The sequence below is a fragment of the Pelodiscus sinensis genome, chromosome 3 (genome assembly GCF_052426305.1).
Source record: "Pelodiscus sinensis isolate ZL-2025 chromosome 3, ASM5242630v1, whole genome shotgun sequence".
Lineage (NCBI taxonomy): Eukaryota > Metazoa > Chordata > Testudines > Trionychidae > Pelodiscus > Pelodiscus sinensis.
In genome coordinates this window covers 102,951,143-102,966,317 of record NC_143054.1, presented here as the reverse complement: position 1 = coordinate 102,966,317, position 15,175 = coordinate 102,951,143, and the positions used below count along the sequence as shown (strand labels likewise).

Here is a 15,175-nt window from a genome sequence, read left to right as displayed (position 1 = left end):
CTACATGACACACTGTCACACTTCTCCCTACAGCTAGTTCTAGGGAGGCTCACTGAAAACCCACTGAAGTCAATGGAACAATATCAACTCACATAAAAAGGGTTTCAAATCAGCACCTGCCATAGGTTGGGTACTGTCTGTGATATCAGCTTCCACGACAGTGGTTCAATTATAGCAGTACTAGGGGCCATAGTATGTAACTTCTGTTACTACAGTTGTTTTCTATGTATATTTATTTTTAAATATCTTTTCTTCATCCCGCATAATATTAAAATTGATTAAGCCTTGCTCTTCAGTACTTGTACTAGGTGAATTTTTCAATTCAATATAATTTATGTTATCATTTTACAGTGCATATACAGGCAGTCCCCGACTTACGAGGATCTGACTTACGTTGGATCCGCACTTACGAACGGGGCTTTTCTCGCCCCAGAGCTCGTGGGCAGCAGGACCGCCCAGAGCACAGCGGTCCCGCCACCGCATCCTCCGGGGCGAGAAAAGCTGCTCCGGGTCTCCCTGGTGTGCTGGGGGGGGACTCCCCAGCACAGCAGGGAGACCTGAGCAAAGCCGCACAGGCGGTGGGACCCCGCTGCCCGTGCGGCTTTGCTCCTTTGCCCCGGAGCAAAGCCACACAGGCGGCGGGGTCCCCCGCCTCTGCGGCTTTGCTCCTGTCTCCCTGCTGTGCACAGCTAATGCACAGCAGGGAGACAGGAGCAAAGGAGCAAAGCCGCGTGGGCAGCAGGGTCCCGCCGCCTGTGCGGCTTTGCTTGGGTCTCCCTGACTCCCCCTCAGCACAGCAGGGAGACAGGAGCAAAGCCACAGAGGCGGCGGGACCTCTGCGCCTCCGCCGCTTTGCTCGGGTCTCCCTGGTCTGCTGGGGGAGGAGGGGGCACAACTAGTGCCCCCCCCCCCCAGCAGACCAGGCTTTTGTTGCGGGACGCCTGGGGTAGAGCAGCTGGGGTGCTGCCGGGTTGGTCCTTCGGGGACCTACCCGGCAGTGCCCCCAGCTGTTCTGTCCCAGGAGTCCAAATTCAGCCACTGTTGAAACTGATCAGCGGCTGATTCCAGGAAGCCAGGTGCAGAGCAACTCTGACTAGGGCTTCCTGTAGTCAGCCACTGATCAGTTTCAGCAGCGGCTGAATCTGGAGCCAGTTCCGACTTATATACAAATTCAACTTAAGAACAAACCTATAGTCCCTATCTTGTATGTAACCGGGGGACTGCCTGTATTTGTAATAAAACAATAATATAAAGTAATCACTATCCACTTGTATTTTGTATTGTAATAGAAATCAAAATATTGAAAAATATCCAAAAATATGTAATACTTGTCAGTTGGTATTCTATGGTATAAGAGCGTGATTAATCATACTTAATTTTTTAATTACGAATAAGCTTTTTGAGTTGATTGCATTAACTGTGATTGAAAGCCCTAGAATCAATCCTATCCTAAATATCATACATCTTCCTATGTATTCACAACTAGCACAACTGAAAAGTGATCTAACTGAACTCTTGTTGAAAGGTTATTTATATGCTTCTAAGGCAATTAAATGCCCCCCCCCCCCCATTTTTTACTTCACTATATCAAACTACTTCCGCCTTATTTAAGACGTGTAAAAAAAAAGACAAACTTTTATATCTCATCACTAAAAGTGTCCTTATATTATGCCAATCACTCTGTGTCACTTCCCAAATGCAGGGTCTTTATAGAAAAGAATAGTCATACCATGAGATATAATGTATCTGCATCTCCCAGTTTCCCAAATGCTGAACCAAAATATAGGTAGCCAGCATTCAGGGGACCAACTTTTGTATTTCACAAATATAAAGCCAAGGACTCCAGAGTCTCTCAGCTATATAAATAGGATGGATTTAAGCCACCCTGATTAAAAACTCTGTTATCAGCCCTATAGTGAATCCATGAAAAAGGCATATGATTATTATATTTGAACATATCTAGCCTCTGATATGCAACATGCAAAAAATCAATAGCTTTCTGAGATGAAAGATCATTAGTGACTATTTTATAGGTATTCATTCTGATTCAAAGATTCTCAAACTTCATTTCACTGTGACCCCCTTTTGGGAAGAAAGTTACTAATGATCATGGGGGAGCGAGTATATCCTAGGCCCTGCCATCCAGGGTGTTGGGACTGGGGGTCAGACTTCAGCTTCAACCCCAGGTCCCAGCAAGTCTAATGCTGACCCTGATGATCCCATTAAAATGAGGCATGGGTCCCAAACCACAGTTTGAAAATCACTGTTCTATTTCATTAACTTCAATAGTATTTAAGATTACATTAATATTCTGGGTACCATGTGTGTCCAAAACCAAAATGACATACATCTTTATTAACAGAAAAAACTTGTCAAAGATAATCTGTAATGATTTAAAAGGCCTGGTGTCAGCTGCTTAGTACCCCTCACACAACAAAACCATTAAAAAGTACAAAGAAATGGGAGGGGAAGTCTGTCTATTGCAGCTCTAGATTATAGCCTAACAAAGGAGACACACACACCTGCAGGTTATAAGGACAGCATTAACAATGAAAACCCAAGGGTCTGAAGACAGATCCAATAAAATGACATCACTGGAGATGCAAATGTCTCATTTTCATTTCAAAAGAGTGTTAACAACAAAGGATGCTTGTGACTTACCTCATCACTGAACAGCAAACATATCTGTCTATGGAATTTGGATATTCCTGGCCTATCTTATATCTCTACTACCTAAAGTGTCTGATGATCTGATGCTCCATTAATTGAAAAATAATGTACAATAGAAAACTCCTGCCTATGCACATTCACTTTCCAATAGCAATAAAGGGGTCAAAAGATCATTTGAGTCCTGGTTCTCTTTTTAGTTGAAAGATCCAGGAAAAACAATAAACAGAAACACAAAAATTGACAAGTATCAGATCAGGGGTTTTTGAAACAAAATTTTCAGTTAAGAAATATGCACTGTGGTAGTCATGTTGGTCCCAGAATACTGGGGAGACAAGGTGGGTGACATCTTCTATTGGACCAACTTCTAATGGTGACCTGAAGAAGAGCACTGCATAAGTGCACAAGCTTGTCTCTCTCACCAACAGAAGTTGGTTCCACAAACAATATTATCTCACCTATCTTGTCCCTTAGATTATCAAGGGCATTTTGGCTTCTCTCTCCCACTCCATTGATATTAAGTAGCCATAGAGTTGGTGTAGACAGCCACTGGCTAATGAGCCCCTCCGAGCGAGGGATCTGGCAGCAGTGCAGAGTTGTTGTAGTGGCTCTGGACCCTTCCAAGGACCAGTTTATAGGGACTGTCTGACACATTCTTATGCCTCAGCATTCAGACACATCCAGACACATTAGAACAGTTCTTTAGTTGGTTTATTTTATACTAAGGATCTCATTGGCAGCTGGACAGCTCAAGATCACGGGGATTCAAATAAGACCTTAGCACACTCCTTTTGTGCTGAGCACTACTCAGACACAGCAGACAATCTGGCCCCAAATGTAGACTTATGTCTATAATATTTTATAGACTTTTTAAAAGTACATCACTTAAACCATTGTGCATTTGGATCTATGAATGTGTAGCTTGGACACTTTAACAAATACATAACCTCTGATAAAATTTCAGAGCTCAGTACTTTCTAAATTTAAAAATCCAGAACATCTCTATATATTTCACTCTATTTTTCATATTTAGTATGGTCTTTCCAGCGGGAAATCAGTAATTGGAAAATTGCCCATTTGATATGGAATTAGTATGCCACAACCTGCTCCAAGGTTTTCTTATGCTCCAGAACTGTTCCGTAAACTGTAGAGGTTTTTTTCCAACAAAGCAGCTGTAACTCCTAAAATACTGTTTGCACTGATGGTCAGGAAAATGCATTTGCTAAATCAAATCTTTGGGTCTTCAGTTTACTGATAACAATCGTAAGATATTACAAATTTCTACACTCACCAGTTTCTACACACTGACAAGGTTTGAGTTTTAATTAAATGCACTGCACACGATTGATTGGTCTATGTTCTGATGGATTTTTGAAGCAATTTTTCTATTATTCAGATTGCATGTGCACAAAATATTTTAAGGTTACTCATCATCATCTTATATTTAAAGTTTTTAATATCAACTTATTTGTGATGTGAAGAATCACTACATTATACACACACATTTCCACCCCACTATTTGGAAAAAAATATTAAAGGATCACACCTTATTCTTTGAAGCAGAAATGAATCAAAAAATTGAAAAAGATGCAAGAACTTACAAAGAAAAATCTGAAGAATGTGTCAAGCATATAATTCAAATTATCACATTACAGTGGATCAAAATATTAAATTAGGAAAATAACAGAAATGCACAGTAGAGACAGACATAAGAATACCTCTTAATCATCAAATTTGGGCCTGGATCTTTCTATATGAAAGACATGATAATTTGCTCACTTACCCACATCCTGCACACCTATAATGTAGATAGTAGATAAATATAGAAGATGCTTCAGCTTCCATTTCCAGTGATAGCGCCAGACTCCATTCACAGGGGACATTCTGTGAAGTAAGAATGCATCAATTTAGGATAAATAAGCAAAAACTTGCTTTTTTTCTGTACTAATTAAGATATTGTTATTTAACTTATTTTACAGCAGCAGATGAAAGACATGGAATTTTTAAAAATCTCACTTTAAAAGAGTGCTGTCTCCAATCTTTTATGGGGAGGAGGTAAGAGAAAAGGCATTCACATCTCTGATCTATAATATACAGGCAATGTATAATATGGATTATGGTTATGCCATGCATGGTGAGCGAGTGGTTCTGTGTGACACTTTGTGGCCCTTATTCAAAATATGTAGGATGGATGGATGTAAGATGGATATAGTCTGTATACTGATACTGGAGAAGTATACATGGGCAGAGTTAATGTTCTTTTTGAAACCTACAATGCGCTGACATGTACTACAGAAAATATGAAGAGTGTATTTGAATAGCTACCTATCTTTGCATAACTGTTCCTTCCTACACTTTTGAGTCATAATATTTTTATAGCTGTAGCATTCCTTGTTTTACATACTGCACAGTAGGTAAAAAATTAAGCAACCTTAATTTTTAAAATATTTTGTTTCTGTCTGTCCAAGTCCAGAGGCCCAATCCTATTTTCACTTAAATTAGATTATTACTACATAATACAATAAATACAAAAATAGTTCAGACACAATTCTATTTGAATTTTTTCTTTGAAGCATATATGACAAGTTTCAGACCATATCAAAATTTTCCTAGCTAAAATTACAGGGTGGGGAAGGTGTACAAGCAAGAAGTAAGGCTTATAATGAAACTTAGTCCCAATCTTTACTATGGAGATACAATCATGGATCCAAAATTAATTGTAACCTATTATATTGCTTTCTCTGTGTAATAACTCAGCAAAAAGCAACAGAAAACAAGAAATAGTGAACGGCATCTCACATACAGTATTATATTGACCCATTCCATTCCCAGCTTATTTGGTACTGATAGGCTATAACGGGCATTTTTCCAGTAAGAAATTGTTCAGTTATTTCAAGGAGAGAATGTGACTGAGTTGTGTGTGTTGGAGGGGGGGGGGGGGGCAGGGGGGAAACCAGGCAGTTATTAAAACACATATTATAAAAGCCTGACATTTTTGAACATATGAAAATCTTTCCCCCACCCCTCGCCTCTCACTCCACATATATTGTTTTAAAACTGTTATTAATGAAAGCTCGGAGTAAATTTATAATCTTGTCCATTAAATGGCTTTTCTAGCTTCTAAAAGGAAAACATTTAAACAAGTCTAGATGAGTACAGAATCCTAAAATAATCAACCATAATGAAACAATTAATTTCCCAAGCTTAAAAGTAATAGTTCTTCAAATCAGCAACCTGAATATGCTACACACCCAGGTAAATAACATTTTATGAGATCAACTGTTGCAATTGGATTGTAGGAAAACCTAACTCCTGTACTTTAATATAAGTATATAGCTACAAAAATGTCCAGTTCTTTATTAAAGTTGTTTAAAATTATTAGCTTGAAGCACATTTATTTTTCTAAGATATGGTAAAACTACATTTAACAAGTTTTAAAGACAAGCACAGAACATTCAGGCCCAGGGTTCTGAAATACAAGAATCCCTTTGACGAAGCCAGACACAGAAGAATAAACAGATTATTAGACAATAGAAATATTGTACTCCAACTCAGTGGCCCATAAATCCTTGTAAGCATCTCAGAAAAGAGAATGTCAAGACTTAGGGAGCTGTACAATATGCAAAAAATAATTTTCCTACATATGTAAATCCCCTAAGTATTCTCCTAAAATGTTGCTGTTGATCAGAAGATAGCAAAATAAATCATATATACAATGGTGTAATTTAAACCTCAACATTTGCTAGTTGGGGTGGTGACTATAACATGGTATCTTCTATTTCATGTAGAGGAAGATACTGTTATTTCTACAAAAATTAAGCGTTGAATTTTTAATGGAAGCCACGGACAGAGTAAAATGTTAGTGTGATACTTTCACTAATACCAGTAGAACTCTCAGAACTATTAGGCTGAATTTCTAAGGAGAGGTAGCATTGCCAGTCTGTCAAACAATCAGAGCAATTCCAGTGGACTTTGAAGAAAGAAACTTGTTTCTGTCTCCATCTTATCTTTATAACTTGTAGTTCTGAATACCCCAGTAATACTGTTGGGACCTCTGTGACACAAGTATAGGACTGCAAATTGTTCAAGACCATGCAGCAAAAGGAGTACAAATCAAGGAGTTTCTAGTGCTTAGTACCAAGCTAAATCCACCTAATTACATCCACCTACTTCTAAAAAGTCTCATGCTGTTCTGCTTCTCTCAAAACTGATCAAACTAAACTGATTCTAGAAAATGTATTAATAATATTAATAAATACATGGGGTGGGGGGAGTAGTACAGTTATAGTTCCTAAAGGCCAGAACTCTGTTGTAATAGTCATGGATTGCTCATGAATCCCCACCTCCCTTTCTCTCGAGGCCCTACCCCCACTCTACCTCCTCCATCCAAGGTGTAGAGATATGGGCTCTTGCTCAAGGCATCAAGAGTCATCAGATACCATAGCATTATACCACTCTGTGATGACCAACCAAAAATAGAGTGTCCTTTTGAATGAACAAATCAGCAAAGCACACTCTCTCAATGATGGTCTACCACAGGGATCTATACTGGCTACTTTAGTATTCAAAATCTGTGTTAATGACTTATCTGGGATAATTTTGCATAAATTTATTTACACTAACAACAACTAGTGATGTAAAGGGTTAATCAGAATGGAGCAGTGAGCCTGGCCAGAGCCCCATGTAATGTTTAACCGGTTAACTTTTTCAACAGGACTTTACACTTATGGTACCAGGCAAAGACCCCATCACCATCACACACTTCCTCTCTTCTTATGTTAATGATAGAATATTTTCAATATGGGAAATTCCATGCCAGTGCTCCAAAACCTAAATAATAGTCTTTGGCCTAAACAACAATGCTGCCAAAGAACCACAGGAAGGAAGTCAACAGGTCTGAAATAAACCCTGTCTGAACCTTGGACAGAATTTTGAGTTATAAAGCCCATCTCAAAAAGAAAAGCAAAAAAGTAAAAGCAAGGGCTAGTCTTGTCCAAAAACTTGAGGACACAACCTCAGGTGCCAACGCATGCATATTTCAAACAATTACTCTAGCACTGGTATCCTTGGCTGCTGAATATCGGACACCAGTCTGGGCAGATAGCTTATATACTCATCTTTAGGCAGGCAATTTAATGCTGCAATGAAAACCATAACAAGAACATTAAAATCAACTCTTATACAATGATTGCCTGCTTTGGCACATATACTCACCTACAAAATCCATAATTCTTGTGAATATAGTTAACCCATGGCCAACCTAAACTTTCCAATTCATGAGAACCACCTGAACCTTCTCAAAATATGTCTGAAACCTAGAAGATTTTCCAAGATAGGTTTTAAAGCATCTTCTTTCAATCTTGACGTACACTGGAAAGAATTCTGTGATAATTTAATGTTTCAAACAAATACCTCATTGTGGACCCCCTCAAAGAACTTGCACACTTCAACCTACACTGGAAAAAATGGCCTACATTGATCCATTTTAGAGCATTGCATAGCAGATGTGATCGTCTCTTGCACCTTTGGAAGGTGAGTGACACTCAGTGTAGCTGTGGACACCAGTTAAAAACTGTAGACCGTACTGTAAATCAGTGTCTACTTTGATTTTTTACTGGTGAAATCTCAAACATACATCAAGTAACTCCCAAAAACACACTGGCTCACTAATTTTAACTTGTTTATCTTCATGACTCCTCTTGTCACATGAAGGAAGCAGAAGCAGTACAGATTAAAGAACAGATGAAACTGCTCTTTCGGGGTATGTCTACACTAGCTTGTTAATTCGAGCTAGGTAGGCAAATGAGGCGACCGGAGTTGTAAATGAAGCCTGGGATTTAAATATCCTGGGCTTTATTTGCATGTTTCCGTCCGGTCGCCATTTTGAAATTTCACTAACCCGAACTCACTGCCACGTGGCTACACGCGGCAGTGAAACGTTAATTCAAACTAAGTCTTTAGTTCGAATTAACTGTTACTCCTCATTCCACGAGGAGTAACAGTTAATTCGAACTTAGGACTTAGTTCAAATTAACGCTTCACTGCCACGTGTAGCCGCGCGGCAGTGAGTTCGGGCTAGTGAAATTTCAAAATGGAGACCGGACGGGAACATGCAAATAAAGCCCAGGATATTTAAATCCCGGGCTTCATTTGCAACTCCGGTCGCCTCATTTGCCTACCTAGCTCAAATTAACGAGGTAGTGTAGACATACCCTCAGATACTTTCACAATATGACTTCTGTTACCAGATTATTCTGAAATGGAGTAAGGGAACTAAAGGCAAATATTAACATTAAATATTATATATTTATAAAGAACATGAAAAATTATAAGTTCTGCAGAAGTGCTAAATACTAACATGTCAATTTAATGAAGACATTATATACTTATTCTCAGGGCTCGACAAATAATGTATTCTACTCGCCCGTGGTGAGTAGATTACAACGCGGAAGGGCAGGCACAGAGCGATCTGTGCATGCGCAGAAAGATCTGTGCATGCGCAGAGTGCAGAACCGCGTGGCTGGCGAGCAGGGCTTGCCGCTGCTTGGTGAGCCCTGCTTATTTTAATACTAATTCTATTTATTATTAATAGTTATTAAAATATAAAATTGTACCTAACTAGCAAATGAATAACTCAACAAGCAAATTAGTGACTAATCATTGAAAAAAATGTGTCTTCCAGGTTCGAGACATCTCAAAAAGCAAAAAAGACTGTATTTTGTTGTTCAATATTCATTACTAAGGTCCTACCAAATTCATGGTCCATTTTGGTCAATTTCACAGTCATAGTATTTTTTTTAAAATCATACATTTCGTGATTTCAATTATTTAAATCTGAAATTTCACAATGTTGAAATTTTGGAGGCCTGACCCAGAACGGAAGTGTGTGGGGTTCATATAGTAGGAGCTCTGCAGTGCTGCTACCCTTACTTCTGCATGGCTGATGGTGTTAACACTGCTATCAGAGCTGCATGGCAGGGGAGCAAAAGCTGTTGGCTTTGAAAACAGAGCCATTGTCAGCAGCAGTATAAAAGTAAGGATGCCATGGTATAGTACTGCTACCATTACTTCTTCTCTGCTGCTGAGGTGCTTCCTTCAGAGCTGCTCACCTGGCCAACAGCCACAGCTTTCCATATGCCCAGCTCTGAAGGCAACACAGAAATACGTGTGGCACTACTGAAACCCTGCGCACCTCTTCTGAGTTAGGACTCCCAATCTGAGAAATACTAGTCTCCCCAGTGAAGATAATACAGGGGAAAGCACACAGAAGACCAGATTTCAAGGGGGGAAGACCAGATGCATCACCATCCATGATGTATTTTTCATGTTTGTGAATTTGGTAGGACTTTATTTGTAACTAACAGAGAGACAAGAATACTAGATGGTAAGGTAATAAAACCCTCCAATGGTATATTAAGTAAATATAGGCTGTGCCTCCCTGGTCCAGCAGGGCTGGTCCTGAACCAAGGAACTGGCCAGACCAGTGGAGGAGAATGACAGCCCTCTTCTGCCACTGGCAATGGTGCTCTGCTCAAGTGGCAGCACAGGAGCTGGCATTGACCAAGCTGGAATGGGACGGGGAGGGAAGAGGCTCAGGAGCAGAGGTAGGGTTGTTGTGGAGCCCTGTATCCAGGAGCGCAGCCCTGCAAGAGAGCTCTGAGCCTGCGGCCAATGGGCTGCACTCCTGATCCCCACTAACAGCTACAGGGCTGTGCTCCTGGCTCTTGTCCACAGGGTTCTGCAGGCACCCTGCCACTCCTCCCCCCGAATACTCTTCACCAGTTCCCACTCCTCCCCTTCCTCTCTGAGCTTGAACTTATTTGTGATACTATAGAAACTCTGGGAGGGCAGGGAAGGAGTTGCTGAGCAGGAGGCTTCTGGCTTTTCCCTGTAAGTGCTCCAAACCCAGAAGCACCCAAGTAGATGCTGGAAAATAGATGTTGTCAGGCAAGGGAAGTCCAGATTATAGAGGTCCAACCTGTACTGTAAATTGTAACAAGAGTGACAAGTCTGTTTTTAAAAAAAAGGAAAGTTGCAGATTATTCCTTTCCTCCAAGATTCACTGCAACTGTGAACATGGGTCAAGGGGATGTGTCTCACTCTTTAAAATTTAGACAAAATTCAGAACAATGAGCATAATTCTGGCCTCACCTGGTTACCTGCATGTGACCCCAGAGAAATCCATGAAGCTAAAACAGAATTTGGCAATTACATTAATCTCATTATAGTTGGATGTAATCCCATTATAGTTATCCTTTTATACATGTTTTTAACAACCTTTAATTATCCTCTGCCAATATAAATGTTCCAGAGAATAATAAATACAGACTACAATAGCATTACCAAATTTTCAGTGAAATGACAATTTTAGATATTTCTGTGACATAGTTAGTTGATCACCCTAGCTACCAACTCTGTGCAACCCATGGCTACTGTTCTTCTGTTTCCTGTGATGCAGGAGACAATGGGTGTATTCACAATTCATTAAAAGCAAAATCGTAATGTAATTTATCTAAACCATAAATGGATGGTAATTTGGCATGGTTCAAGACCAATTTAGTGCTGGTCTTGCTAAATCTAACTACCAAAAAATCCCCCACTTTATCCACAATATCCTGCTAAAGCAATGTCAGCATATTTTTGGAAGCACACAACTTTGGAGGAAAATACATACTACTAAATAATTCAATAACTTTGGGTTCATGCACCAATACTCCCTCTCCCCCCTGCAGAACACACTGGACATATCTGCATACACTCTGAACCATATTCAAAACCTGGGCAGAGTTCTTCAGAATGGGATGTGAATTCTGCCTTAGGCAGATTGACAGGATTTTCTTTGATCTTTGATATGGGAAAAACTACTGAGAAAAATTCTGCTGACAGTTTGAAATTTAAAAAGAAAGATACCATCAATTTCAAAACATCTCATTTAAGTTATGAAACAAAAGTATTTTTATGATGTAATCACCATGGAGTTATAATGCAACAAGTGAGAGACAACTATATAGCATTTTAATTCTTGCACACTAATAAAAGAGTACCTTTAAATATTAGTATCTCATTTTAATTGAAAATTGCTAACTGCAGACTATGCCATTTTAAAACATGTTTTATAGTTCTGATTACTCTCCTCATACACAACCGTTCTTAGAACCAGCCAAACATCTGACTTGAAAATAACTTAATCTGCCTCCGGGAAGACACACACATTTTAATTTAAAACGGCTCATTTGTATCTGATACCTTCTTGGTCCTTGGGTTTTCCTCGACAATGAATTTTCTAGAGTTGCAAGTTACTAACATGCCGCACAGAACTAACGCAGTGACTCTGTATTAGCATAACATTTGTTCTTGAAGCATAATTCTTCTGGCATTACTTTACCTTGTGCTGTAAAAGAAATCTACTCTTTGCGCCTTTGTCAATGCTTTCATTCGGTTCCTATCATAGGCACCAGGTGTGAATGTAATGGAGAAGCACTGAATCCAACAATTAATTGTGTATAAGAGCAAAAGGAAAAGCGCCTACTTGGGAATCTGTCCAAGATTCACTACAGTTCCAAAAGGCTAATCCCTGAACCGGATAGATACCAAAGATAGCGTCTACGAACCCTTTTCAAAGGTGCCTTTTCTCTCCTTCCAAACGGCTGCAGGAATCTAGCAATCCTTTTCCAGAAGGAGACTGTGGGGAACAGCTAGGAGTGGGACTTAAATTTTTATTCTGCCTGATCCCTCCTCCTCCCTTCTGTTCCTTCCTATTTTTGGCACAGTACCTTGTTGGCTAGAAGGAGTACCTCTCGCCGATCTGTTTCTTAGATCTGAACTCCACTTTCAAAGAGCTGAACTTTTGGCTCCAGATAGCGTTCACACAGAAACATTAACGCTGCCCCATACGCAAAGCACATTAAGAATGGGCATTGTATTTGGCATGTTCCCTGGTTGCCTCGAAAGTGAAGAGCAACTTCTTGTCTTCAAGCTGACTATAAATAATTTTTAATCGGTCTTCCCAGGATTTTATAGGACACGTCCTTAGCAAATCCAGATCCTGGCCAGGGCACTATCTGTTGGCATGTGTGAACGGACTTTGTCCATTCTTCTAGCTCTAGCTTTCCGCGCAGAATAAAGCTGAGTCTCATCAGGGGCTAAAGAAGAAATCTGGCCTGACTCTCGCCTCTTTCCATGCATGAAGGCACAGACCAAGGACAGACCTCGCAGCTGGAGAGAGTCCTTCCTTACCACGCTGTTCCGAAAGTTAAAAATACTCCTCGGCCCGAAGCAGAAAGCGCAGGGACTTGGAGCCGAAACTTACAGTCCTCCGCCTGCCAACCCCCATCCCTGCTGCTGCGGCCGCCGCCTAGCGCTCGCGCCTCCCCGCAAGCCCCGCCGCCCCTGCCCACCTGAGACAGCTCCGGGTCCCGCGCGGGCTGCTAAAGCGGGGAGCGGACCCCGCTCAGCCCGGGTCCCTCCGGTCCGGCCGGGCTTTGCCTCTCGCTTTGCCCGGCGGCAGAAAGCGGGGGCTGAAGTGGCCAAGCAGCTGCCACTGCTCTGGGCGGGCGCTGAGCGGAGCGGGAGGCCGGGGGCGGTTGTGGGGAGGTCTCTACATTACACCGGCGCCTCCCGGCTTCCAGCGGGCGGGAGATTATTCAGGTGGCTGCGCCTCGGGACAACCCGGAGGCCGGGCTGGAGGCGCCGCGCCGCGCGGGAGCGGGGAGCTCGGGCTCCGAAGCACCAGCAGGCGAAAGTGCTCAGGCAGCTGGGAGCCCCGCAGCCTGCCCGGGACACAGCCCCGCACCCCGCGGAAACACACCCCGGCCACACGCTGCCCCACGGTGCACACCCCTGTGGCACCCCGCCCACCGCACGCTGCCCCGAGACACCCGCTGCCCGCCCCCCGCAGGCTGTCTGAGGGCACACACTACAGCGTGTGTGCGTGAGGGGGACAGCCGCTCAGAGTCGCTCAGTGCTCCACGAACACCCACCCACTGCTGCAAGGACAAACTCCAGAAACACCCACCCAGTACATGCTGCCCAGACACGCCCACCCATTCACCACACCCTGCCCTGTCACCGGGGACACACACTACAGTGGGGACACAACACCTGAGAGTTACACAGAGAGCACCCACCCACTGCTTCTGGGGCACCTTAGAGACACCCATTTATCACCCACTTCTCCAGCAGGGCACATTACAGTGGGGGAACAATATCACAGAAGACCTCACCCCCAGAGAGAGAGTCTGCTCCAGGGGCAGGCAACCCTAGGACACACACCACTCCCGCAGACACACTCCGCACATTGCAGCAGGGTCACACACTGCAATGTGTTTCCCTACTTCTCTGCCAGCAACACACCCACACTGCACCTTTGGAATACATACACATATGCCAGAGACAGGAGACACGGGAATATATTCACCAACCCAAGGATGTACATACTACCTGGAGGACATACACAGTATATGCAATGGCTTCCAGTGGAGTGACATTTAAAAGAACCTGGCACTTAGGAAAATGCTACTAATTCAGCAACAAAAGGGCTCCTTGTGCCAAGTGACTGGATTCCACTACAGTTTTGGAATTTTTAAATCATTTTCATAAGGATGGATAAACAAGTTTGTTTCATCTATTTTTAGAAACAAACACTTTTGTTACACTGCAATATTCAGAAAATTCTATTTTTGCACAGAAAAATCTCACTTCCAGTTTCTATCCAGATGTAAAATGCTGGAAGAAAGACAGACCTCATGGTATTTCCATCCGGTCCTAGTAATGGAAGTACTGGAAACCTCATGAGGAAACATTTTTTCAGTCCTAAGTTTTCATTGCAGAAATTAGGAAAGTGTGGATAAGCTTTGAATGAACATCCAAATGTTGGGATGCTTATCTTAACCACAACCTAAAGTGAACCTTTAAAGTTTTCTATTTTTTTTTACATACATGTGGTAACAAAGCCAAAAATAAAGGATCACAGAGACAAAATAAATAATTCCATATTAGTCACATTCAATTAGTGTTCAGTCATGTCATAAAATCATCTATTTTTCTGTTGTAAAATGGAAATTAAATGCCAAACACTATTTGAACTAATGGAGTAGTAGTTTATTATCCCCTATGGGAATGAGGACTACAAGAGAGATGCTCGTGTGTTTTACAGCTGTTTGCGAGAGCAGAGGAATGGTGAGGCTCAGAGCACTTAGATTCAATTTCAAGTTTGGAAGGGGAGTGTTCGCTGGTAGTCACAGACACGTCAACCCATTTCCTACAAGACTGCTCCAGTTTTGTTCTCCTATCTAACTCCCTCCCATACACCCACTCCCCCGCATTCCTGGTTTCCTTCTCCCCTCATTATTCTTCATGCTTTGCCACCTGCCCTATACACCAATCATTCCCCAATTCCTTTTTATTGACTCTCTTTTCCTATCCAACCTTTTGGGTCCTACCTCCACCACACTCCATCTATCTATTCCCCCTAACCTAAGATCCTATTTCCCTCACCTTCTGCTACTAT

The 15,175-nt window shown here is 41.7% G+C and overlaps 1 protein-coding gene across 8 annotated transcripts in view; it reads right to left on the bottom strand.

Annotated features, from left to right (window-relative positions):
• ADGRG6 (adhesion G protein-coupled receptor G6) overlaps positions 1-13,605 on the bottom strand; it is a 164,767-nt gene extending 151,162 nt beyond the window's left edge. For 2 of the 8 annotated variants that reach the window (XM_014580180.4, XM_014580183.4), the window contains exons 1-2: positions 12,053-12,165; positions 4,451-4,551 (exon numbers count right to left, since the gene is read on the bottom strand). In XM_014580180.4, the coding sequence (XP_014435666.2) occupies positions 4,451-4,551; positions 12,053-12,102 (151 nt within the window). In that variant the 5' untranslated portion in view covers positions 12,103-12,165. The other 6 variants (XM_075924316.2, XM_075924318.2, XM_075924317.2 and 3 more) reach the window with 6 other exon arrangements.
• Between the last annotated feature and the right edge of the window lie 1,570 nt (positions 13,606-15,175).